General features: G+C 46.1%; 1 protein-coding gene across 1 annotated transcript in view; it reads left to right on the top strand.

The window, feature by feature from the left end:
• Positions 1 to 27,540, top strand: part of GANC (glucosidase alpha, neutral C) — a 144,591-nt gene that overhangs the window by 94,005 nt on the left and 23,046 nt on the right. The window contains exons 19-20 of the mRNA XM_069730586.1: positions 15,637 to 15,701; positions 17,791 to 17,867. Of these exons, the coding sequence (XP_069586687.1) occupies positions 15,637 to 15,701; positions 17,791 to 17,867 (142 nt within the window). The remainder of the gene's footprint in view (positions 1 to 15,636; positions 15,702 to 17,790; positions 17,868 to 27,540) is intronic.

The following is a 27,540-nucleotide window of genomic DNA, read 5'->3' as shown; positions in this document are numbered from 1 at the left end:
GATAATGGTAATGCAGCGCCCCAGAGATCTGGTCGTTGCAGTAATGTCGCTCTGCCACTAAGGGGAGTGATGGTACGTCTGATGGCACTAAAGGAGTTCTACTGACCAGGTATCACCAAGCACACACTACACTTCACACTCCGGCCACTAGGGGGAGCAAAAGGCTTATTTATTGGGCCACTTCTCACATTGGTAAAACTAGGGGTCGGACAGGAAGTTAGGCAGAACGAAGCCTGGGAGAGCTCCAGGGAGGACCTGTCAGAACTGGGAAATCTGGCAGGTACCTAGCGAAAGGACAGATTGTTACGGAACAGTGCCTGCACTACCTTGCGGCGGTATTCTAAGAAAGAGACAAGAAAGGAAGGATATTGTGGAACAGTGAGAAACGAGATCAGCACAAAGGAGATCCAGTAGGAGTCGTGCCTCGAGAACGGCAACATCTTACTGAGGCGCATAGCCGGTGGCCAGAGCATCGAAGAAGTAACAGTCTCCACGCATTACTTCAAACAGCGGCAGGACAGTTAAGTACAGGTTGGCTGTCTACCATACAACACCTAAGAAGGACATAGGAGGCAATCGTGGGAGAGGGGCGACACTAGGGTTCCAGAATAACTCCTGGCCTACCTGTCATAAAGGTGCGTCCTAGCCATAACATACCTGGGGGACGGAGAAGAGAAAGATCTTGAACGAACGAGAACAGAAGTTGTGAGGACTATCCTGAATGCTCAGCAGGGAAGCACTACAACACACAGGCGCTAGTGGGTAGACACTGATTTCCACCTGCAAAGGGAACTCTGGATGTGCCTTCGGACCGGCCGGTCTCAGACAGCCCTGTTGAAAGTGCCCTGGATTGAGGATCCTGAAACCTTCAGTAAAAGGTAAAGAAACTGAACCCTGTGTCCTCGTTATTCCTCGCACTACGCACCATCATCCTTTATTGGACGCCCCTTAGCAGGGTCACGGACCGGGTCCAGCCACCGTGACAACCCCAGAACTGAGACAGAAAGGACCGGTACTAACCTGTGGCCCTGTGTCTGGGGGCGATCCAACTTGGTGTCACGAACAGGATTGTACTTAAGCCTGAAGAATCAGGTCATGTGTGCCTTGGAACTGTGATTGAACTGTGACTTATTGCAAAGACTGTGTACCGCTATTTGCCGCCAAAAATCCGCCATTGCCGCGCCGTGTGGAGCGCGAAGGGAGGAGCCATAGCTTCGTGGGTGGAGCCGGCTGGAAAAGCGCGTGGAGCGGAAGATGCGGTGAGGCGCCGACCCCGGAAGGAGAACCCTGACCCCGACCGATTAGCAAGGGGGAGGAATGGCCACGTCGGATCCCGGAGGAGCGGAGGCGGCGGCCACAGCTGCAGACTCAGTAGCACTTCCGGATTCCGCGGTAAGTGCAGCCACAAACCCGGTATCACCGCTAGTGGCCGTGGGGCTTACCGCTCCCACCAACCAGCCGGATAGTGCTGCCGCTACAGCAGCCATAATGCCCTTCTCTATGCCGTACCTACCAGGGGCCGCCTGGCTCCCGCGATACTTTGGAGAAGCTCATACAATAACTGACTTTAAAGAAGGGATTTGTAGCCTGCTCGAGTTTTATCCCTTGACGGAGCCTCAGAAGGTTCATATGATAATCGGCCAACTCTTTGGAGCGGCATTGAGGGAAGTAAAGTCCTGGCCCGCTGCGGACAAGAAAACTGCGCAACAATTATTTGCCAAGCTTAAAGCCACCTTTGACACCCACACCGCTACGGAAATTAAATTGACGTTCTATGGGTGCAAGCAGCGGCCACAGGATAGCTTACGGGACTATGCCCTTAATCTGCAGGAGGCGCTGCGGGCCATCAAACAAAGTGACCCAAGCAGCATGCAAGATGAAGATAAACTCCTGAAAGAGCGGTTCATCGAAGGGCTCCTGTGCAGTAACCAAAGGGCCCAGTTACACTTCCTGGCCATGCAGAATCCAGACCTGGCTTTCGCGCAATTCAAAGATAAAGCTATCCAGGCGCTACCGGAGCGGCAGCCCAGCCGTGCCACACTTCCCAGGCAGCAATCCCTCACATACCACCAGGAGGTGGTGCCAGACACACCTGTCTCCGCCGAGGCCGATGCCCAGATCCTGGACGACGACTCCCCTGCAGGACTGCGCCTCCAGGTACAGGAACTGACCAGGAGCATTGCTGCCCTAGCCCGGACCGTCCAGTCCCTACAGGAGGCCCCCAAGGAGAAGATCCAGCTGGCTTCCAGACCGGAGGATGTTCCCTGGCAACGACCAAGGAGGGTTCCATCGACTAGAGGCAGAGACGACGATCGTTTTCATCAGGATGGAATACCTATCTGCCGCCGCTGCCATCAGGTGGGCCATCTTGCAAGGTACTGTCAGTTAAACGAGCAACCCCTGGGGCCAAGGGCCGAACCCCAGGAGTAGAACGCCCAGGCCCGCAAAATTGGAGAGCCAAATACGTCGGGGGGGGGGGCGTCCTGTTCTCCCCATCGTGATCGACGCTTTGCTGGACACCGGTTCCCAGGTGACAACTATGCCCTACATTCTTTATAGGCGTTATTGGGAGGAGACTGACATCACCCGTGCCCCTGATGATGATTTCACCATAATAGCTAGCAATGGTCAGCCACTGCCGCAACAGGGATATAAAGAGGTCACTATTAAGGTGGGGCGGGTAGAATTGGAGGCCCAAGGAATTGTCATTGTTAATATTGACCGGTGTGAACGTAACCCCATGATGACCATCGGTACTAATGTCATAGAAAATTGTCTTGCAGAAGTTATTGTTTGTTGCAGCAAGTAGCAGAGACAGCTGGTCACAGTGAACAACGTGCCCTACAGAAAGAAATCCGAGCCCTAATGCGGAGACAGCAAGTGGAGCTGACTGGTTGTTGAAATTGGCCGGGTCACAGTGAGTGATTCGAACCCCATTGCAATACCCCCCAGGAGTGAAATGTTAATATGGTGTCGGGCACCCATAGGTCTCGGGGGTAAAGACTATCAGGCCCTGTGTATTCGGAGAATAGGCCTACCCTCCTGACAGCCAGAGGGGTGGTTGATGTCCGCAAGGGGAGGGTGCCGGTACGTGTTCTTAACTGCGGGGAGGAGGAAGTCTGTTATGAACTGGTGATTCAGAACCACAATGGACCTAGTGGTTAAGAGCACACAAAGTGACCTGATAGTTACTAATAACATAGGACGAGCTCTGAGACGTGGGAACTCTGCTGACCGCAATCCCTAATCCTATCATACCACACTAGAGGTAGCCGTGGAGTGCTCCTGACCAGACCTAGGCGCCTCGGGCACAGCCTGAGAAACTAGCTAGCCCTGAAGATAGAAAAATAAGCCTACCTTGCCTCAGAGAAATTCCCCAAAGGAAAAGGCAGCCCCCCACATATAATGACTGTGAGTAAAGATGAAAATACAAACACAGAGATGAAATAGATTTTAGCAAAGTGAGGCCCGACTTACTGAATAGACCGAGGATAGGAAAGATAGCTTTGCGGTCAGCACAAAAACCTACAAACAACCACGCAGAGGGCGCAAAAAGACCCTCTGGAACATTGACTGGAGGCAAGGAACAAAGAACTAGGTGGAGTTAGATAGAGCAGCACCTAACGACTTAACCTTGTCACCTGAGGAAGGAAACTCAGAAGCCGCAGCCTCACTCACATCCACCAGAGGAAGCTCATAGACAGAACCAGCCGAAGTACCACTCATGACCACAGGAGGGAGCTTGACCACAGAATTCACAACAGAAGTCCACCTAACTAAATATGTCACACTTGCCAAGCTGTTTACTGTTAATAATAGTGTAATACAGGCACCCGGGCCCTTGGCTCCGTCCAAGTCGGTGGAGGACAACGGCTCTGCAGAGCAATCAAAAGATTGGTGCCAAGAATTACATGTGGGCACTGATGCTACTCCATCTCACCAGATACAGGGGGCCTACAGGGTGGTTCACGAGTATGAGCGGGTATTCAGCAAACACCCCCTTGATTTCGGGCGGATAAAAGGGATTCAACATCACATCCCCACAGGAGATCACCTGTTGTGAATTCTGTGATCAAGCTCCCTCCTGTGGTCACGAGTGGTACTGCGGCTTCTGAGTTTCCTTCCTCAGGTGATGAGGTTAAGTCGTTAGGTGCTGCTCTATTTAACTCCACCTAGTGCTTTGATCCTGGCCTCCAGTCAATGTTCTAGTATTGGTCTTGCTTCCTCCTGGATCGTTCCTGTGGCCTTTCAGCTCAGCATAAGCTAAGTTCTGCTTGTGTTACTTTTGTTGCTATATTTTCTGTCCAGCTTGCTTTATTGGTTTTTCCTGCTTGCTGGAAGCTCTGAGACGTAGAGGGAGCACCTCCGTACCGTTAGTCGGTGCGGAGGGTCTTTTTGCCCCTCTGCGTGGTTGTTTGTAGGTTTTTGTGTTGACCGCAAAGCTATCTTTCCTATCCTCGGTCTATTCAGTAAGTCGGGCCTCACTTTGCTAAATCTATTTCATCTCTGTGTTTTTGTTTTCATCTTACTCACAGTCATTATATGTGGGGGGCTGCCTTTTCCTTTGGGGAATTTCTCTGAGGCAAGGTAGGCTTATTTTTCTGTCTTCAGGCCTAGCTAGTTTCTCAGGCTGTGCCGAGTTGCATAGGGAGTGTTAGGCGCAATCCACGGCTACCTCTAGTGTGGTGTGATAGGATTAGGGATTGCGGTCAGCAGAGTTCCCACGTCTCAGAGCTCGTCCTATGTTTTTTGGTTATTGTCAGGTCACTTTGTGTGCTCTGAACTTCAAGGTCCATTGTGGTTCTGAATTACATATTCATAACAGTACTGGAGGCCCAAAGTACTATGCTTCTCAATAGAGGGAAAAAAGAAGTTCTGAGACCATTTTTTTTTCTTTGCACTGTGTTTTGCCTTTTTTTCCTCTAGACATTTGGGTGGTTCAGGACACAGGTGTGGTGATGGACATTAAAGGTCTGTCTTCATGTGTGGATCTTCTCACTGCAAGAGTGCAGAATATTCAAGACTTTGTGGCTCAGAATTCTATGTTAGAACCAAGAATTCCTATTCCTGATTTGTTTTCTGGAGATAGAGCTAAATTTCTGAGTTTCAAAAATAATTGCAAACTGTTTCTGGCGTTGAAACCTCGCTCCTCTGGTGACCCAGTTCAACAAGTTAAGATCATTATTTCTTTATTACGTGGCAACCCTCAAGACTGGGCATTTTCCCTTGCACCAGGAGATCCTGCATTATGTAATATTGATGCGTTTTTTCTGGCGCTCGGATTACTGTACGATGAACCTAATTCAGTGGATCAGGCAGAGAAAAATTTGCTGGCTCTGTGTCAGGGTCAGGATGAGATAGAGATTTATTGTCAGAAGTTTAGAAAGTGGTCTGTGCTCACTCAATGGAATGAATGTGCTTTGGCAGCAATCTTCAGAAGGGGCCTCTCTGAAGCCCTTAAGGATGTCATGGTGGGATTTCCTATGCCTGCTGGTCTGAATGAGTCTATGTCTTTGGCCATTTAGATCGGTCGACGCTTGCGTGAGCGTAAATCTGTGCACCATTTGGCGGTATTATCTGAGCATAAACCTGAGCCTATGCAGTGCGATAGGACTTTGACCAGAGCTGAAAGGCAGGAACACAGACGTCAGAATGGGCTGTGTTACTACTGTGGTGATTCCACTCATGCTATCTCCGATTGTCCTAAGCGCACTAAGCGGTTCGCTAAGTCTGCCACCATTGGTACGGTACAGTCGAAATTTCTTTTGTCCGTTACTTTGATCTGCTCTTTGTCTTCCTATTCTGTCATGGCATTTGTGGATTCAGGCGCTGCCCTGAATTTGATGGACATGGAGTTTGCTAGGCGCTGTGGATTTGTCTTGGAGCCCTTGCAGTGTCTTATTCCATTGAGAGGAATTGATGCTACGCCTTTGGCCAAGAATAAGCCTCAGTATTGGACCCAGCTGACCATGTGCATGGCTCCTGCGCACCAGGAGGATATTCGCTTTCTGGTGTTGCAAAATCTGCATGATGTGGTCGTGTTGGGGTTGCCATGGCTACAAGTCCATAACCCAGTATTAGATTGGAAATCAATGTCTGTGTCCAGCTGGGGTTGTCAGGGGGTACATGGTGATGTTCCATTTCTGTCTATCTCATCATCCACCCCTTCTGAGGTCCCAGAGTTCTTGTCTGATTACCGGGATGTATTCGATGAGCCCAAGTCCAATGCCCTACCTCCGCATAGGGATTGTGATTGTGCTATCGAGTTGATTCCTGGTAGTAAGTTTCCTAAAGGTCGACTGTTTAATTTATCTGTACCTGAGCACACCGCTATGCGGAGTTACGTAAAAGAATCCTTGGAGAAGGGTCATATTCGGCCGTCGTCATCGCCATTGGGAGCAGGGTTCTTTTTTGTGGCCAAGAAGGATGGTTCGCTGAGACCTTGTATTGATTACCGCCTTCTAAATAAAATCACGGTCAAATTTCAGTACCCCTTGCCGCTGCTATCTGATTTGTTTGCTCAGATTAAGGGGGCTAGTTGGTTCACCAAGATAGATCTTCGTGGTGCATATAATCTTGTGCGTATTAAACGGGGCGATGAATGGAAAACTGCATTTAATACGCCCGAGGGCCATTTTGAGTACCTAGTTATGCCATTCGGACTTGCCAATGCTCCATCAGTATTTCAGTCCTTTATGCATGACATCTTCCGAGAGTACCTGGATAAATTCCTGATTGTATACTTGGATGATATTTTGGTCTTCTCGGATGATTGGGAGTCTCATGTGAAGCAGGTCAGAATGGTGTTCCAGGTCCTGCGTGCTAATTCTTTGTTTGTGAAGGGATCAAAGTGTCTCTTTGGTGTTCAGAAGGTTTCATTTTTGGGGTTCATTTTTTCCCCTTCTACCATCGAGATGGACCCTGTTAAGGTCCAGGCCATTTATGATTGGACTCAGCCGACATCTCTGAAGAGTCTGCAAAAGTTCCTTGGCTTTGCTAATTTTTATTGTCGCTTCATCTGTAATTTTTCTAGTATTGCTAAACCATTGACCGATTTGACCAAGAAGGGTGCTGATGTGGTCAATTGGTCTTCTGCTGCTGTGGAAGCTTTTCAAGAGTTAAAGCGTCATTTTTCTTCTGCCCCTGTGTTGTGTCAACCAGATGTTTCGCTTCCGTTCCAGGTTGAGGTTGATGCTTCTGAAATTGGAGCGGGGGTTGTTTTGTCGCAAAGAGGTGCTGATTGCTCGGTGATGAAGCCATGCGCCTTCTTTTCCAGGAAGTTTTCGCCTGCTGAGCGAAATTATGATGTTGGCAATCGAGAGTTGCTGGCCATGAAGTGGGCATTCGAGGAGTGGCGTCATTGGCTTGAAGGAGCTAAGCATCGCGTGGTGGTCTTGACTGATCACAAGAACTTGACTTATCTCGAGTCTGCCAAACGGTTGAATCCTAGACAGGCTCGTTGGTCGCTGTTTTTCTCCCGTTTTGACTTTGTGGTTTCGTACCTTCCGGGCTCTAAAAATGTGAAGGCGGATGCCCTGTCTAGGAGTTTTGTGCCCGACTCTCCGGGTTTGCCTGAGCCGGCGGGTATTCTCAAAGAGGGAGTAATTGTGTCTGCCATCTCCCCTGATTTGCGGCGGGTGCTGCAAAAATTTCAGGCTAATAAACCTGATCGTTGCCCAGCAGAGAAACTGTTTGTCCCTGATAGGTGGACGAATAAAGTTATCTCTGAGGTTCATTGTTCGGTGTTGGCTGGTCATCCTGGAATCTTTGGTACCAGAGATTTGGTGGCTAGATCCTTTTGGTGGCCGTCTCTGTCGCGGGATGTGCGTTCTTTTGTGCAGTCCTGTAGGATTTGTGCTCGAGCTAAGCCCTGCTGTTCTCGTGCCAGTGGGTTGCTTTTGCCCTTGCCGATCCCGAAGAGGCCTTGGACACATATCTCTATGGATTTTATTTCGGATCTCCCCGTCTCTCAAAAAATGTCGGTCATTTGGGTAGTTTGTGATCGCTTCTCTAAGATGATCCATTTGGTACCCTTGTCTAAATTACCTTCCTCCTCTGATTTGGTGCCATTGTTCTTCCAGCATGTGGTTTGTTTACATGGCATTCCAGAGAACATCGTTTCTGACTGAGGTTCCCAGTTTGTTTCGAGGTTTTGGCGAGCCTTTTGTGCTAGGATGGGCATTGATTTGTCTTTTTCCTCGGCTTTCCATCCTCAGACAAATGGCCAGACTGAAAGAACCAATCAGACCTTGGAAACATATCTGAGATGTTTTGTTTCTGCTGATCAGGATGATTGGGTGTCCTTTTTGCCGTTGGCTGAGTTCGCTCTTAATAATCGGGCCAGCTCGGCTACCTTGGTTTCACCGTTTTTCTGCAATTCTGGTTTCCATCCTCGTTTCTCTTCAGGGCAGGTTGAGTCTTCGGACTGTCCTGGTGTGGATACTGTGGTGGACAGGTTGCAGCGGATTTGGACTCATGTAGTGGACAATTTGACCTTGTCCCAGGAGAAGGCTCAACGTTTCGCTAATCGCAGACGCTGTGTGGGTCCCCGACTTCGTGTTGGGGATTTGGTTTGGTTGTCATCTCGTTATATTCCTATAAAAGGTTTCCTCTCCTAAGTTTAAGCCTCGTTTCATTGGTCCGTATAGAATTTCTGAGGTTCTTAATCCTGTGTCTTTTCATTTGACCCTTCCAGATTCTTTTTCCATCCATAACGTATTACATAGGTCATTGTTGCGGAGATACGTGGCGCCTGTGGTTCCATCTGTTGATCCTCCTGCCCCGGTTTTGGTGGAGGGGGAGTTGGAGTATATAGTGGAGAAGATTTTGGATTCTCGTGTTTCGAGACGGAAACTCCAGTATCTGGTTAAGTGGAAGGGTTATGGTCAGGAAGATAATTCCTGGGTCTTTGCCTCTGATGTCCATGCTGCTGATCTTGTTCGTGCCTTTCATATGGCTCATCCTGGTCGGCCTGGGGGCTCTGGTGAGGGTTCAGTGACCCCTCCTCAAGGGGGGGGTACTGTTGTGAATTCTGTGATCAAGCTCCCTCCTGTGGTCACGAGTGGTACTGCGGCTTCTGCGTTTCCTTCCTCAGGTGATGAGGTTAAGTCGTTAGGTGCTGCTCTATTTAACTCCACCTAGTGCTTTGATCCTGGCCTCCAGTCAATGTTCTAGTATTGGTCTTGCTTCCTCCTGGATCGTTCCTGTGGCCTGTCAGCTCAGCATAAGCTAAGTTCTGCTTGTGTTACTTTTGTTGCTATATTTTCTGTCCAGCTTGCTTTATTGGTTTTTCCTGCTTGCTGGAAGCTCTGAGACGCAGAGGGAGCACCTCCGTACCGTTAGTCGGTGCGGAGGGTCTTTTTGCCCCTCTGCGTGGTTGTTTGTAGGTTTTTGTGTTGACCGCAAAGCTATCTTTCCTATCCTCGGTCTATTCAGTAAGTCGGGCCTCACTTTGCTAAATCTATTTCATCTCTGTGTTTTTGTTTTCATCTTACTCACAGTCATTATATGTGGGGGGCTGCCTTTTCCTTTGGGGAATTTCTCTGAGGCAAGGTAGGCTTATTTTTCTGTCTTCAGGCCTAGCTAGTTTCTCAGGCTGTGCCGAGTTGCATAGGGAGTGTTAGGCGCAATCCACGGCTACCTCTAGTGTGGTGTGATGGGATTAGGGATTGCGGTCAGCAGAGTTCCCACATCTTAGAGCTCGTCCTATGTTTTTTGGTTATTGTCAGGTCACTTTGTGTGCTCTGAACTTCAAGGTCCATTGTGGTTCTGAATTACATATTCATAACAATCACCCGCCCGTAAAAGAAAGATTCCGTCCTGTTCCCCAGCTCATTATCAGTGTGCCAAGGACATGTTGCGAGAGATGAAGGAGGCTGGGGTAGTGAGAGACAGCTGTAGCCCCTGGGCAGCTCCATTAGTCCTCGTTAGAAAGAAAGATGGCACCATGAGGATGTGTGTGGATTATAGGCAATTAAACCGCATTACACATAAGGACGCATACCCCCTGCCTAGGATAGAGGAGTCCTTGGCCGCGTTAAAGTCTGCTAATTACTTCTCTACTTTAGATCTCACTAGTGAGTATTGGCAGGTTCCTGTGGCAGAGGCGGACAAAGAAAAGACAGCCTTCACGACGCTGATGGGTCTCTGCGAGTTCAAGTACATGCCCTTCGGATTGTGCAACGCCCCGGGGACGTTCCAGAGGATGATGGAGTGCTGTTTGGGACACAAGAACTTTGAGACCGTGCTGCTGTATCTGGACGATGTCATTGTCTTCTCTAAGACCTATGAAGACCATCTGAAGCACCTGGCCGAGGTCTTTGAAGCGCTGTCCAACTTTGGCTTAAAGGTGAAACCGTCCAAATGCCATCTGCTCAAACCCAAAGTACAGCACCTGGGCCATGTGGTGAGTGCCGAAGGAGTGGCCCCAGACCCCGACAAGGTCACGGTGATCAGGGACTGGCCGCAGCCCAGTAACATTCATGAGGTCCGGCAGTTCCTTGGGTTGGTGGGTTACTACCGGAGGTTTATCAAGGACTTCACCAAGAATGCCACGCCGTTGCAAGACCTGTTGGTGGGTCAGCCCAAGAAACCCAAGGGTAAGAATACCCCGTTGGATTGTAACGACGGACTTTAAGGATCGTTCACTTGCTTAAAATCGGCATTAACGGGAGAGGAAGTACTAGCCTACCCGGAATACGACCAACCATTTGTATTGTACACGGACGCCAGCAACGTGGGGCTGGGAGCGGTGCTGTCCCAGGTCCAGAAGGGCAAGGAACGAGTAATCGCTTATGCCAGCAGGAAGCTTCGTCCCACTGAAAGGAACCCAGACAACTACAGTTCCTTTAAGCTGGAGTTCCTCGCAGTCGTTTGGGCCGTGACGGAGAGGTTCAAGCACTATCTGGCCTCAGCGAAATTCACCGTCTTCACGGATAATAATCCACTTACGCACTTGGACACAGCGAAACTCGGCGCCTTGGAGCAGCGGTGGATGGCCCGGTTGTCTAATTACGATTTTACCATCAAGTACCGGGCGGGGCACAAGAATGCGAATGCCGATGCATTGTCCCGAATGCCTCACCTACCCGAAACGGAGGAAGACCCAGAAGCATTTGAAGAAGTGGAGCTGCCTGCTTTCCATTGTCCCAAGACAACTCAGTGTTCCCATCAGGTGGAGAACAGGCGCAGAAACAAACAGGACGCCCCGTTGAATCCCCTGCCCCACCACGGGTAGACAGAGAACCAGGATGGTGACCCTGCAGTCCGTCGGGTGAAGGAGCTCCTGACGCAGGCAGGTTTGCATCCTGGCCCGGATGATCCACCGGAGACATTACAGTTGTGGAAGGAGAGGGGCAAACTGTTTCTTCACGATGGCAAGCTGTGCCGAAGGAACATCGACCCTCGCACTCACGAATTAGTGTGGCAGATTGTGGTCCCCAGACAAGATGTGCCCATGGTCCTGGGAGCATACCACGATGGGGCAGGACACTTCGGATGGAGAAAGCTGGAGAGGCTACTCCGTGGGAGGTTCTATTGGGTCGGCATGAGGAAGACCATCGAGAAGTTGTGTCGAGAGTGTGGCCCCTGTGGCCTACGCCGGAAGGATCGTGACAGCCAACGGGCTCCCCTGCAGCTCATCATCACCAAACGGCCGCTCGAGTTGGTCACGCTGGATCACGTAAAGCTAACACCTAGCCAGTCAGGGTATATCTACGCTCTCACCATTGTGGACCACTATTCCAGATTCCTGGTAGTCGTACTAGTCAAAGATCTGACGGCTAGGACAGCTGCCAAAACCTTCCAGCAGTACTTCTGTCGACCCCATGGGTACCCAGAGAAGGTGTTGACCGATCAGGGGCCGGCATTTGAAGCGGAGGTGTTCCAGGAGTTCTGCAATTTGTACGGGTGTAAGAAGATCAGAACCACGCCGTACCATCCACAGACCAACGGGATGTGTGAAAAGATGAATCAAGTGGTGATCGACTTACTGAAAACCTTACCTGTGGAGGAGCGGAACTTGTGGCCTACAAAGTTACCAGACTTGGTGGACACGTACAACCACATTCCGGTGAATTCCACCAACTGCACCCCAGCATACCTGATGCGAGGAAGGTCTAGCAAGTTACCCGTCGATCTGGACATGGGGGTTCTGACCCCCGAAGATATATCACCAGATGCGGATTGGGATACCGAGAGGCAGCAGAGGTACCGCAAAGTACAGGAATGTGTGGAAAAGAGTCTCGCTCAGGCCAGACAGAAGCAAGAGAGGGACTACAACCAGCATGCTCCCGCGGCTCCACTGGCACCTGGTGAGCAAGTACTCAAAAGAAAGAGGAGACTACACAAGCTTGATGATCAATGGGAAGCGGAACCGTATACCATTCTCCCCTCCGACTTCGACAATACAAAGGTCTGTCTCATCAGTAAGGACGGAGGAGAGACCTCAGCGGCCATATCCAGAGACCACCTGAAAATATGCCCGGATAAGCTAAAAGATGGGGAAACAGATCCCAGGATTTCTCCGCCCGTGGAAGAAGAGAAGATGATACACACTGTTCTTGGCGATTTTCCCCAGTCCTGGACTCAAATAAATCAGGCCATTGTGGTACCTGTCCTAACGTTCCGTCAACCGAGACCGCCAGAACTAAATGTGGTGCCAGGGCAGCTGGACCCGCCAGCGCAGCCGACCCCACCAGAAGATGCGATGCCAAAGGTCGAACCAGCGGGTCCTCCCTCTGTCATCGGTGAATCTGCCATGCCCACCACTAATAGTGGTAGCACTGAGGACGCCAGTACGCCAGTGCTGCCCAGACTCACTAGAAGTGTAGCTAGAAGACAGTGCACTACACTAGCGATAGCAAGCGTAGCGGGTCCTGTCAGGCCAGTAGCAACCCCTGCGCTGCGGAGGTCCACGCGTAGCACCAAGACTCAGACTCCACTTCGTTATAGACCTTGGCGATATTAACGATAGTTGTTATTTGGTTGAAAATGCTTGTGTAAATATTTGTGTTATAGGTTAAAAAATGGACACTGGTGTGATGGACAGTGAATCACTCCAAAACTTTCACAGGGGCCCCTTTGTTTTCCTGGGGTCCCTGCTATTCTATGGTTAGACCTACAGAACTGGGAGTCATGGACTGTGCATGACCAATCTTTGGCAACGTTCAAGCGTCCTTACCTTCCATAACGGAAAGCACTGTTATGTTTATTTGTTCATAGTATATATATAAGAATTTTTGTGTGTTTTCTATTAACATGTATTGTTGTTCTTCTTTTCCCAGTCCAGGAGTACTGGATTTAACCGGGGGGGAGTGCAGCGCCCCAGAGATCTGGTCGTTGCAGTAATGTCGCTCTGCCACTAAGGGGAGTGATGGTACGTCTGATGGCACTAAAGGAGTTCTACTGACCAGGTATCACCAAGCACACACTACACTTCACACTCCGGCCACTAGGGGGAGCAAAAGGCTTATTTATTGGGCCACTTCTCACATTGGTAAAACTAGGGGTCGGACAGGAAGTTAGGCAGAATGAAGCCTGGGAGAGCTCCAGGGAGGACCTGTCAGAACTGGGAAATCTGGCAGGTACCTAGCGAAAGGACAGATTGTTACGGAACAGCGCCTGCACTACCTTGCGGCGGTATCCTAAGAAAGAGACAAGAAAGGAAGGATATTGTGGAACAGTGAGAAACGAGATCAGCACAAAGGAGATCCAGTAGGAGTCGTGCCTCGAGAACGGCAACATCTTACTGAGGCGCATAGCCGGTGGCCGGAGCACCGAAGAAGTAACAGTCTCCACGCATTACTTCAAACCGTGGCAGGACAGTTAATTACAGGTTGGCTGTCTACCATACAACACCTAAGAAGGACATAGGAGGCAATCGTGGGAGAGGGGCGACACTAGGGTTCCAGAATAACTCCAGGCCTACCTGTCATAAAGGTGCGTCCTAGCCATAACATACCTGGGGGACGGAGAAGAGAAAGATCTTGAATGAACGAGAACAGAAGTTGTGAGGACTATCCTGAATGCTCAGCAGGGAAGCACTACAACACACAGGCGCTAGTGGGTAGACACTGATTTCCACCTGCAAAGGGAACTCTGGATGTGCCTTCGGACCGGCCGGTCTCAGACAGCCCTGTTGAAAGTGCCCTGGATTGAGGATCCTGAAACCTTCAGTAAAAGGTAAAGAAACTGAACCCTGTGTCCTCGTTATTCCTCGCACTACGCACCATCATCCTTTATTGGACGCCCCTTAGCAGGGTCACGGACCGGGTCCAGCCACCGTGACAACCCCAGAACTGAGACAGAAAGGACCGGTACCAAGTAACCTGTGGCCCTGTGTCTGGGGACGATCCAGTAACCCACTCAAAAAGTATTACACAGCATCACTCATAAAAAGTTAATGGAGTGGCAGCGTTATTCCGACGCGTTTCGACTTGATGTCTTAATCATGGCTTGTAGCGTGATGCTGTGTAATACTTTTTGAGTGGGTTACCATTATCTATATTTTAAATATGAAGAAATAAACAAGAATTTTTACTTGAGTTTCCTGCTGGATTTATCGCATTTTCTCCAATTTAATTGATAGGTGCAGAGATGGTGCAGAAATTCTGCAACATCAAAAACTCTCCAACAACTCATTGTGGGAGCTTAGTCTTAGGCTGTGTGCCCATGGTGAGTTTTTTTGTGCGTTTTTAATCCTGTGCATTTTTGCTGCGTGGTAAACACAGTATCTGAAGCTAGAATCCCTTGATGAGTTTTTGTTGTTGAAGATTTTCTGCATTATTTCTGGTGTATTACAGCCACCAGGTGGCTCCATGTGAGTGAGGTGGCAGGTGATTGAGGGGAAGACGCCACCAAGTCAAAACCACAAGCAGCCTAAATGGCCAATGTGGTTACAAGACACCTGGCTCGTCACCCAAACACCTTTTATTGGTTTGCACAGATACAGTTTGACATCTTGGGCTTTTTATCTGACTTCCATTTTCACTTATAATACAGAAAGGAACAGTCTTGGAACCAGTGGTACAGCCCTTTTTCTTAGTGTACTAGGAAACATTTTTCAACACTACAACACCGGGCCACATGTTGCTTGTGCTACTATGAGCAGCCTGCAGGGCCTAAATGTGCAACCATGGTCTGCAGAGTCTCCAGACTTGTCTCCCATAGAGTGCATCTGGGACATCATTGATTGGTAATTATAAAAGTAGCTGCCAGCAGTGAATCTTGATGATTTGGCAAAGTGCATTCAGCTTGACAGAACCTTCCCCAGACAACCATTAACATCATTGATAGCAGCCCAGGCTGTGCTGGGATTTCTGTGCTTGGTCCTTTTACTCCATACTGAATAAATTAAGACATACTGTAAATTGTGTTTCACTTTGCTTTATCATTTTTAATCAGTAACATATCTATCCATCCTGTGATTTCCCTAATTCCACAATTTCTCCTTCTTTGTGTTACAATTTCAATGCTGAGGAGCTTCTATATACATGTAGATTGTGACTGTATTACGACACTATTGATAAATGTGGCCTATGTTAATTCGTTTCAGTGGTGGAGTTACGTACATGTTTGTTAGCTGTAAAAATAGATTTGTTAGAGTCTATATTCCTTCTTTTCTTTTTCAACCAACAGGCCCTTGTGGGTTGAATTTCCCAAGTATCAGGATGCTTTTGGAGTAGATAAGCAGTACATGCTCGGTGAGACACTTATAAAGTCATATGTTGCAGTTATTACTTTTAACTGAAAAAAAACCAAAAATTGTCTGCTGCTATTAGATGTGCAGCGGTTAGCACAAAATATGCATGTTTTTTTCCTGTTTTATTGTATTACAAATTGGGTTTCAGATTGATTTTGTGGAGGGGTTTTATAATTTTATTTAAACTGAAAAATAAATTATGAAGAGAGAATTAATAATTAAATAAACACTTCTAGCAAAGATTGTATCACCTATTCCTTTCTAGATAAAGGTGCATCTCACAAAATTAGAATATAATCAGAAAGTTAATTTATTTCAGTTTCTCAATACAAAAAGTGAAACTCGTATATCAGACAGTCATTACAAACAGAGAGATCTATTTCGAGTGTTTATTTCTGTTTATGTTGACGACTATAGCTTACAGCCAATGAAAACCCAAAAGTCATTATCTCAGTAAATTAGAATAATTTAGAACACCAGCTTGAAAAAATGATTTTAACATGTTGGCCTACTGAAATGTATAATCAGTAAATGCAGTCAATACTTGGTTGGGGCTCTTTGGCATCAATTACTGCATTAGTTACTGCATCAATGCGGCGTGGCATGGAGGCGATCAGCCTGTGGCATTGCTGAGGTGTTATGGAAGCCCAGGTTGCCTTCATAGCAGCCTTCAGCTCATCTGCATTTTGGGGTCTGGTGTCTGTAATCTTCCTCTTTACAATACCCCATGGATTCTCTTCAGTGTAGCTTTAGCAGAATGTTTAGGATCATTGTCCCGCTGAAAGGCAAATCTCTGTGCCGCAATACACGTCAACTGAATGTGTATCCAAGGACGTATATCCAGTGGAAATTTGTGCTGGCATTGACGGGCACCCACCCGCACAATTACGGTTGCGACCTCTGCACCTGCGGCCATTACACCCCGGACAAGGAGACTGGATTGGCTAGCTGAGAGGACTCTTACAGGCAAACACCTCGAAACACATGTCTGCAAATGTAGTGTCTGGTTTGGCTTCATATCCGAAGTCACGCGGCAAGGTTCATTGTTGGGTCGATATTGACTTTTAAGATTCCTACTTCCAATATGAAGCATTAAAGTCCTGTCCTCCTCCTCTCTGAAGCGGCTATTTGCATATTGTAGTCTCACACACTCTCTTCTAGCTCTTGGTTGGACCCGCTGGAAGCAGAGAGTACACAGATTCATCTCAGAATCTGGCAGAAAAGTTACAGAAACTAATAAGGAACTAAAAATCAGGAACTGCCCCAGAAAGGATAAAAAGAAAGGCCACAGATATTTTATATATGCATCATGTATTGGTGATTTTTCTATTGTGAGCCTGAGGGTCACTTTAAATGCTGTTATTACTATGTTTTGAGAGATAAACTAAGGCACTCAACTTATATGTAGTTTTTGCAATTTATTGTAGTCATCAAATAAACGTTTCGGCCCAAATACACTGCCTTCTCCAGTAACAATAACTTCAGGGACAAAGGAGCATTTTCATGAACGTAATGGAGTATCAGCGGCACAATAGCAGTAAATGCTTGTAGCAAGGTATAATGTCCACGTTGGTGTGTCCAATATAAGTGGGAAGCCCTAGGAGATATGCCGGCGTCAGCTAATGAGTGTTGGATGCCGCGTCACTGCCAGACACGCCGGCACATCTCCTAGGGCTTCCCACTTATATTGGACACACCAACGTGGACATTATACCTTGCTACAAGCATTTACTGTTATTGTGCCACTGATACTCCATTACGTTCATGAAAACGCTCCTTTGTCCCTGAAGTTATTGTTACTGAAGGAGGCCGTGTATTTGGGCCCAAATGTTTATTTGATGACCACAATAAATTGCAAAAACTACATATAAGTTGATTGCCTTAGTTTATCTCTCACTATTTGGTCTTGGACCCTACTTTGGCACCACCCCTGGTAGTGCATACTGTTTTTCTTAGAATACTGTTATTACTAAGTTTGTCACCTTTTTTTTCTAATGAAGACAACTCTGAATTCTGAAGCACACATTCACATTTGTCATACACAGCACTGCCTGCTACCAATATAATAACTATTATATTTTTGTTCCTAGGAAATGCTTTATTAGTTGCCCCAGTTTTAGACCCAGGAGTCATTTCCACTGATGTGATTTTTCCTGGCAATGAAGAGGTATATCGCTCAAAAATAATAATGAAGTTAGTCTTTGAATGGAAGTGTTTGTTCCTAGTTGTCAGTTAGCTTTTTGGTATGTGCCTGTAGGAACGCTCTGTGGCACATAACAGTATGGAAAATATATCATCCTGCACCCTCTATACTCTCTATGGTACAATATTTATTCAGTAAAAAAAATGTTAAGGTAAAGACCATTTTTAAAGCTATTTCTTTACAATTGATGCATCATATTTTAGGAGTGAAAATGGCCCTGTTATAGCTCATGTATGGACCCAATTATTCAGACTTCAAATGATGGATGCAGAGATTTTAGACTGCCTCTATAACAAAAATCTACAGGTGCTTCTCACTAAATTATAATATCATCAAAAAGTTAATTTATTTCAGCTCTTCAATACAAAAAGTGAAACTCATATTATGTAGAGTCATTACAGACAGAGCGATCTATTTCACATGTTTATTTCTGTTAATGTTGATGATTATGGCTTACAGCCAATGAAAACCCAAAAGTCCTTATCTCAGTAAATTAGAATACTTGAGTATTGAGTGTGTCAATGACTGCCTTCTAGACATCTTTTAAGTCAGCAGTCTTTCCCATGATTGTGGAACCTACTGAAACAGACTAATGAACCTTTTTAAATGCTTAGGAAGTCTTTTCCAGTGTTTTCTGTTAATTATTATAATTTACTGAGATAATGACTTTTGGGTTTTCATTGGCTGTAAGCCATAATCATCAACATTAATAGAAATAAACACTTGAAATAGATCACTCTGTTTGTAATGACACTATATTATATATGAGTTACACTTTTTTTTATTGAAGAACTAAAATACACATGATGAGAGCATTATACTGCCTCTGTACAAATCCCTGGTTAGACCGCACATGGAGCACTGTGTACGGTGCTCAGAAAGGATATAATGGAACTCCTGTAGAGCGAGTACAAAGTAGGGCAACAGGATTAATAAAGGCATGGGGGAACTACAATACCCAGAGAGACTAGCAAAATTAGGATTATTTAGTCTAGAAAAAAGATGACTGAGGGCGATCTAATAACCATGTATAAGGGGACAATACAAATACCTCTTCGAGGATCTGTTTATACCAAGGAATGTGACAGTCACAAGAGGGCATTCTCTGCATCTGGAGGAGAGAAGGTTTTTCCACCAATATAGAAGAGGATTCTATACTGTTAGGGCAGTGAGAATCTGGAACTGTTACAGATCTACAATCTGTAGAGTTGAGTAAATATATTCACAGGACCCTGGTCCAACAGCCATGTTGGTAGGCTGTGGCCACCAGAAGAGAGCACTGTGAACCTTATACTACTTGCGTCATCCCGGTTGCTTCTTCTGATTAGTAGCCCCCAATGTCTTTACCCTGCACCACAATCCACACATGACATTGTGGCATCCTAATAATGAGAAGAGGTCCCAACGATGATGCTAGTAATTGGAGTTTCACAGTGCTCTGGTCCCATGGCCATTAACTAGTATTATGGCAAAATTGACCTGGGTCTTGTAAATCTTTTTGTCCAACTCTAATGATACGGGGTCTTAGGGGAAAATACAAATAAAAAGTGGAGTTTAATGGGACTCGTGTACATAGAACAGTTGGTCTATGTTTGGACTTGTTTTCCATCCCTGCACCCCACCCGATTGTCTATCACATTCTGTTCTTTTATATACAGTAGGGAAAAAAGTAATCAGCCACCAGTTGTGCAAGTTTTTCCCACTTAAAAATATGAGAGAGGCCTGTAATTGACATCATAGGTAGACCACAATTATGAGAGTCATAATGAGAAAACAAATCCAGAAAATCACCTTGTCTGATTTGACAAGATTTATTTTGGAAATTGTGGTGCAAAATAAGTATTTGGTCATTAACCCCTTTACCCCCAAGGGTGGTTTGCACGTTATGGACCGGGCCAATTTTTACAATTCTGACCACTGTCCCTTTATGAGGTTATAACTCTGGAACGCGTCAACGGATCCCGGTGATTCTCACATTGTTTTCTCGTGACATATTGTACTTCATGATAGTGGTAAAAATTATTTGATAATACCTGCGTTTATTTGTGAAAAAAACAGAAATTTGGCAAAAATTTTGAATATTTCGCAATTTTCCAACTTTGAACTTTTATGCAATTAAATCACAGAGATATGTCACACAAAATACTTAATAAGTAACATTTTCCACATGTCTACTTTACATCAGCACAATTTTGGAACCAACATTTTTTTTGTTAGGGAGTTATAAGGGTTAAAAGTTGACCAGCAATTTCTCATTTTTACAACACCATTTTTTTAAGGGACCACATCTCATTTGAAGTCATTTTGAGGGGTCTATATGATAGAAAATACCCAAGTATGACACCATTCTAAAAACTGCACCTTTCAAAGTGCTCAAAACCACATTCAAGAAGTTTATTAACCCTTCAGGTGTTTCACAGGAATTTTTGGAATGTTTAAATAAAAATGAACATTTAACTTTTTTTTCACAAAAAATTTACTTCAGCTCCAATTTGTTTTATTTTACCAAGGGTAACAGGAGAAAATGGACCCCAAACGTTGTTGTACAATTTGTCCTGAGTACGCCGATACCCCACATGTGGGGGTAAACCACTGTTTGGGCGCATGACAGAGCTCGGAAGCGAAGGAGCGCCATTTGACTTTTCAATGCAAAATTGACTGGAATTGAGATGGGACACCATGCATCATAGAAAAATTAGTTGGCGCACCACAATGATATCAAATAAATAAATATATATTGGGGGTGCAAAACAATGGCTAATACGCAGAGCAGATAATAAACAAGAAAAGAAAAGCCACTATAATGTATGCACACCACCAAAAGTTATAATAAGTCAAACAAGCTTTATTGGTAACATATAAAAACAATTAAAACCATACACACAAAACTCCCTCCATATACGTGTGCCCAACACTGCCCAATACACAATACTTCCATATAGTAGTGGAAAACATGCATCAAATATGGCAGATAATCAAATAGTATACACATAAATAATTACTGGCAAAGCCGCCCTGTCCTGAGATAACCTCCCATGGGTGGGAAGCCACAAACTGGCCATGCTTGTGGAACAATCGGGACAGCATCTTCACAGTTAGTGTGACCTTCGGGCAGGCGGCTCGGTCCTGACTGGCGCGGCGGCGGCGGTGACTGCTATTCGGAAAGCGGCAGTAATAAAGAGAGCAGCTCTCCGGTCCGCCGGAAGTATTGTGTATTGGGCAGTGTTGGGCACACGTATATGGAGGGAGTTTTGTGTGTATGGTTTTAATTGTTTTTATATGTTACCAATAAAGCTTGTTTGACTTATAACTTTTGGTGGTGTGCATACATTATAGTGGCTTTTCTTTTCTTGTTTATTATCTGAGATGGGACGCCATGTTGCGTTTGGAGAGCCACTGATGTGCCTAAACATTGAAACCCCCCACAAGTGACACCATTTTGGAAAGTAGACCCCCTAAGGAACTTATCTAGAGGTATGGTGAGCACTTTGACCCACCAAGTGCTTCACAGAAGTTTATAATGCAGAACCGTAAAAATAAAAAATCGTTTTTTTCACAAAAATTATCTTTTTGCCCCCAATTTTTTATTTTCCCAAGGGTAAGAGAAGAAATTGGACCCCAAAATTTGTTGTACAATTTGTCCTGAGTATGCTGATACCCCATATGTGGGAGTAAACCACTGTTTGGACGCATGGGAGATCTCGGAAGGGAAGGAGCGCCGTTTGACTTTTCAATGCAAAATTGACAAAAATTGAGATGGGACACCATGTTGCATTTGGAGAGCCAAGGATGTGCCTAAACATTGAAACCCCCAACAAGTGACACCATTTTGGAAAGTAGACCCCCTAAGGAACTTATCTAGAGGTGTGGTGAGCACTTTGACCCACCAAGTGCTTCACAGAAGTTTATAATGCAGAACCGTAAAAATAAAAAATCATTTTTTTCACAAAAATTATCTTTTTGCCCCCAATTTTTTATTTTCCCAAGGGTAAGAGAAGAAATTGGACCCCAAAAGTTGTTGTCCAATTTGTCCTGAGTGCGCTGATACCCATATGTGGGGGGGGGGGGAACCACCGTTTGGGCACATGGGAGGAATCGGAAGGGAAGGAGCGCCATTTGGAATGCAGACTTAGATGGAATGGTCTGCAGGCGTCACATTGCGTTTGCAGAGCCCCTAATGTACCTAAACAGTAGAAACCCCCCACACCATTTTGGAAAGTAGACCCCCTAAGGAACTCATCTAGATGTGATGTGAGAACTTTGAACCCCCAAGTGTTTCACTACAGTTTATAACGCAGAGCCGCGCAAATAAAAATAAAAAAATTTTCCACAAAAATTATTTTTTAGCCCCCAGTTTTGTATTTTTCCAAGGGTAACAGGAGAAATTGGACCCTAAATATTGTTGTCCAATTTGTCCTGAGTACGCTGATAGCCGATATGTGGGGGGGAACCACCGTTTTAGCGCATGGCAGAGCTCGGAAGGGAAGGAGCATCATTTGAAATGCAGACTTAGATGGATTGGTCTGCAGGCGTCACATTGCGTTTGCATAGCCCCATATGTACCTAAACAGTAGAAACCCCCACAAGTGACCCCATATTGGAAACTAGCCCCCCCCGAGGAACTTATCTAGATGTGTTGTGAGAACTTTGAACCCCCAAGTGTTTCACTACAGTCTATAACGCAGAGCCATGAAAATTAAAAAAAAAAAATTCCCCCCAAAATTATTTTTTAGCCCCTAGTTTTGTATTTTCCCAAGGGTAACAGGAGAAATTAGACCCTGAAAGTTGTTGTCCAATTTGTCCTGAGTACGCTCATACCACATATGTGGGGGAGGGGAACCACCGTTTGGGCGCATGGGAGGGCTCGGAAGGGAAGGAGCGCCATTTGGAATGCAGACTTAGATGGAATGGTCTGCAGGCGTCACATTGCGTTTGCAGAGCTGTTATGAAAGGCAATTCAGTACTACAATGGACATAGTGGTCAGAGCACATACAGTGATCTGACTATAACCCAAAATCAAAGAACGAGCTCTGAGACGTGGGAACTCTGCAGACCGCAATCCCTAATCCTCTCCAAACAACACTAGAGGCAGCCGTGGATTGCGCCTAACTCTGCCTATGCAACTCGGCACAGCCTGAGAAACTAACTAGCCTGAAGATAGAAAATAAGCCTACCTTGCCTCAGAGAAATACCCCAAAGGAAAAGGCAGCCCCCCACATATAATGACTGTGAGTTAAGATGAAAAAACAAACGTAGAGATGAAATAGTTTCAGCAAAGTGAGGCCCGACTTTCTTAACAGATCGAGGATAGAAAAGGTAACTTTGCGGTCTACACAAAACCCTAAAGAACACCACGCAAAGGGGGCAAAAAGACCCTCCGTACCGAACTGACGGCACGGAGGTACACCCTTTGCGTCCCAGAGCTTCCAGCAACAAATTAGACATGCTGGACAGATAAAATAGCAAACAAATAGCAAAGAAGAACTTAGCTATGCAGAGCAGCAGGCCACAGGAATGATCCAGGGAAAAGCAAGTCCAACACTGGAACATTGACAGGAAGCCAGGATCAAAGCATTAGGTGGAGTTAAGTAGAGAAACACCTAACGACCTCACCAGATCACCTGAGGGAGGAAACTCAGAAGCCGCAGTACCACTTCCCTCCACCAACAGAAGCTCACAGAGAGAATCAGCCGAAGTACCACTTGTGACCACAGGAGGGAGCTCTGCCACAGAATTCACAACAGTACCCCCCTTTGAGGAGGGGTCACCGAACCCTCACCAGAGCCCCCAGGCCGACCAGGATGAGCCACATGAAAGGCACGAACAAGATCGGGAGCATGGACATCAGAGGCAAAAACCCAGGAATTATCTTCCTGAGCATAACCCTTCCATTTAATCAGATACTGGAGTTTCCATCTAGAAACACGAGAATCCAAAATCTTCTCCACAATATACTCCAATTCCCCCTCCACCAAAACCGGGGCAGGAGGATCAACAGATGGAACCATAGGTGCCACGTATCTCCGCAACAATGACCTATGGAATACGTTATGTATGGAAAAAGAATCTGGAAGGGTCAGACGAAAAGACACAGGATTAAGAACCTCAGAAATCCTATACGGACCAATGAAAGGAGGTTTAAACTTAGGAGAGGAAACCTTCATAGGAATATGACGAGAAGATAACCAAACCAGATCCCCAACACGAAGTCGGGGACCCACACGGCGTCTGCGATTAGCGAAACGTTGAGCCTTCTCCTGGGACAAGGTCAAAGGGGATACCTAATACCCCGATTGTTACCTCCACTTTCCGGAAAACCACAGCAGGGAATACAATATTGCGTGCAAATAGTCACCATCCCAAACATACTATCAAAAGTATTCCTATAGGGGAGATGGTAAGAGCTAAACGTAATTGTAGCACACTAGAAGATTACTCCCAAGAGATTGAGGGCATAAAAGGCAGACTTGTGCAGAGAGGCTACAGTGACTGGCATTTAAAAAGAGTAGAAAAAATTGTCGCTCGACGACCTCGTTTTCATAGTAAACAAAACCAAAGTTTATCTCCTCAAAATCCAATCACTGTGGTCTTCCAGTACAGTATTCAATTTAATGCAATCAGGAAAATATTGACTAATAATTTGACTATTCTTAAGGAAGATGCTGATATAGCTCAAATTTTGAGTAATGGATACAAAATTGTGTCCAGAAGAGCCCCCTCTTTAGGCTCTAGTTTATCTCCGAGTTCTCTTCATGCCCACCCTGCACAACCTTCTCATTGGCTCAGCACAAAAGGCTTTTTCAAATGTGGTGCGATGGCTTGTAAAACTTGCAAATTTTCGAGCAAATGCTACAATTTCACTGATGCCAGTAATCAAAATGTTTATCCCATCAAGACTTTCATAAACTGTAACACCAAAAATGTGGTATACATTATGGAATGCATGGCATGCCATCTTAAATACGTGGGGAGTACCATACGGTCTTTAACCCCTTAATCCCATATGACGTACTATCCCGTCCAGGTGACCTGGGACTTAATTCCCATGGACGGGATAGTACGTCATATGCGATCGGCCGCGCTCACGGGGGGAGCGCGGCCGATCGCGGCCGGGTGTCAGCTGCCTATCGCAGCTGACATCCGGCACTATGTGCCAGGAGCGGTCACGGACCGCTCCCGGCACATTAACCCCCGGCACACCGCGATCAAAGATGATCGCGGTGTGCCGGCGGTGCAGGGAAGCATCGCGCAGGGAGGGGGCTCCCTGCGGGCTTCCCTGAGACGATCGGTACACGGTGATGTGCTCACCGTGTACCGAGCGTCTTCTCCCTGCAGTCCCCGGATCCAAAATGGCCGCCGGGCTGCATCCGGGTCCTGCAGGGAGCACTTCCGGGTCAGGATCAGGCTGCAGCTGCAGCTCTAATCCTGCCCGGCTGTATGTCAGATCACCGATCTGATAGAGTGCTGTGCACACTGTCAGATCGGTGATCTGTGATGTCCCCCCCTGGGACAAAGTGAAAAAGTAAAAAAAAAAATTTCCACACTTGTAAAAAAAAAAATAAAAAAAAAATTCCTAAATAAAGCAGAAAAAAAAAATATTATTCCCATAAATACATTTCTTTACATAAAAAAAAAAACAAAAAAACAATAAAAGTACACATATTTAGTATCGCCGCGTCCGTAACGACCCGACCTATAAAACTGGCCCACTAGTTAACCCCTTCAGTGAACACCGTAAGAAAAAAAAAAAAAAAACGAGCCAAAAAACAACGCTTTATTATCATAACGCTGAACAAAGAGTGGAATAACACGCGATCAAAAAGACGGATATAAATAACCATGTTACCACTGAAAACGTCATCTTGTCCCGCAAAAAACGAGCCGCCATATAGCATCATAACCAAAAAAATAAAAAAGTTATAGTCCTCTGAATAAAGCGATGCCAAAATAATTATTTTTTCTATAAAATAGTTTTTATCGTATAAAAGCGCCAAAACATAAAAAAAATGATATAAATGAGGTGTCGCTGTAATCGTACTGACCCGAAGAATAAAACTGCTTCATCAATTTTACCAAATGCGGAACGGTATAAACGCCTCCCCCAAAAGAAATTCATGAATAGCTGGTTTTTGGTCATTCTGCCTCACAAAAAAATCGGAATAAAAAGCGATCAAAAACTGTCACGTGTCCGAAAATGTAACCGATAAAAACGTCAACTCGTCCCGCAAAAAACAAGACCTCACATGACTCTGTGGACCAAAATATGGAAAAATTATAGGTCTCAAAATGTGGAGACGCAAAAACTTTTTTGCTATAAAAAGCGTCTTTTAGTGTGTGACGGCTGCCAATCATAAAAATCCGCTAAAAAACTCGCTATAAAAGTAAATCAAACCCCCCTTCATCACCCCCTTAGTTAGGCTAGGTTCACATTGCGTTAATGGGTTAACGCTAACGGACAGCGTTGCACGGCGAAAATGTCACAATTAACGCCGTGCAACGGGTCCGTTAGCACAACCATTGACAGCAATGTGATTTTCAGGTGTAGCGCATCGCTAGAGCGTGCCATTTTCGGCTCGCGCTAGCAAGGTGCCATTCTTTTGTGGCGCGCCTCAGACGCTGCTTGCAGCGTCCGCGGCGCGCCCGAGGTCCGATCCCCGATCTTCCAGAGCGGGGACGTTAACGCGACCACTAAACACGACACCTAAAAAGACATTGCGTTAGCGCAATCCGCTAGTGCTAAACGGATTTCCCTAACGCAATGTGAACCTAGCCTTAGGGAAAAATAATAAAATTAAAAAAAATGTATTTATTTCCATTTTCCGGTTAGGGTTAGGGTTAGGGTTAGGGCTAGGGTTGGGGCTAGGGTTAGGGTTTGGATTACATTTACGGTTGGGATTAGGGTTGGGATTAGAATTAGGGGTGTGTCTGGGTTAGGTGTGTGGTTAGGGTTACAGTTGGGATTAGGGTTAGTGGTGCGTTTGGATTAGGGTTTCATTTATAATTGGGGGGTTTCCACTGTTTAGACACATCAGGGGCTCTCCAAACGCGACATGGCGTCCGATCTCAATTCCAGCCAATTCTGCATTGAAAAAGTAAAACAGTGCTCCTTCACTTCCGAGCTCTCCCGTGCGCCCAAACAGGGGTTTACCCCAACATATGGGGTATCAGCGTACTCGAGACAAATTGGACAACAACTTTTTGGGTCCAAGTTCTCTTGTTATCCTTGGGAAAATAAAAATTTGGGGGGCTAAAAATCATTTTTGTGGGAAAAAAAAGGATTTTTATTTTCACGGCTCTGCGTTGTAAACTGTAGTGAAACACTTGGGGGTTCAAAGTTTTCACAACACATCTAGATAAGTTCCATGGGAGGTCTAGTTTCCAATATGGGGTCACTTGTGGGTGGTTTCTACTGTTTGGGTACATCAGGGGCTCTGCAAATGCAACGTGACGCCTGCAGACCAATCCATCTAAGTCTGCATTCCAAATGGCGCTCCTTCCCTTCCGAGCTCTGCCATGAGCCCAAACAGTGGTTCCCCCCCACATATGGGGTATCAGCGTACTCAGGACAAATTGAACAACAACTTTTGGGGTCCAATTTATTCTGTTACCCTTGTAAAAATACAAAGCTGGGGGCTA

This window comes from Ranitomeya imitator, chromosome 1 (assembly GCF_032444005.1).
Source record: "Ranitomeya imitator isolate aRanImi1 chromosome 1, aRanImi1.pri, whole genome shotgun sequence".
In the NCBI taxonomy this organism is placed as follows: domain Eukaryota; kingdom Metazoa; phylum Chordata; class Amphibia; order Anura; family Dendrobatidae; genus Ranitomeya; species Ranitomeya imitator.
The sequence above is the reverse complement of the archived record's forward strand: the minus strand, read 5'-3'. Positions and strand labels throughout refer to the sequence as shown.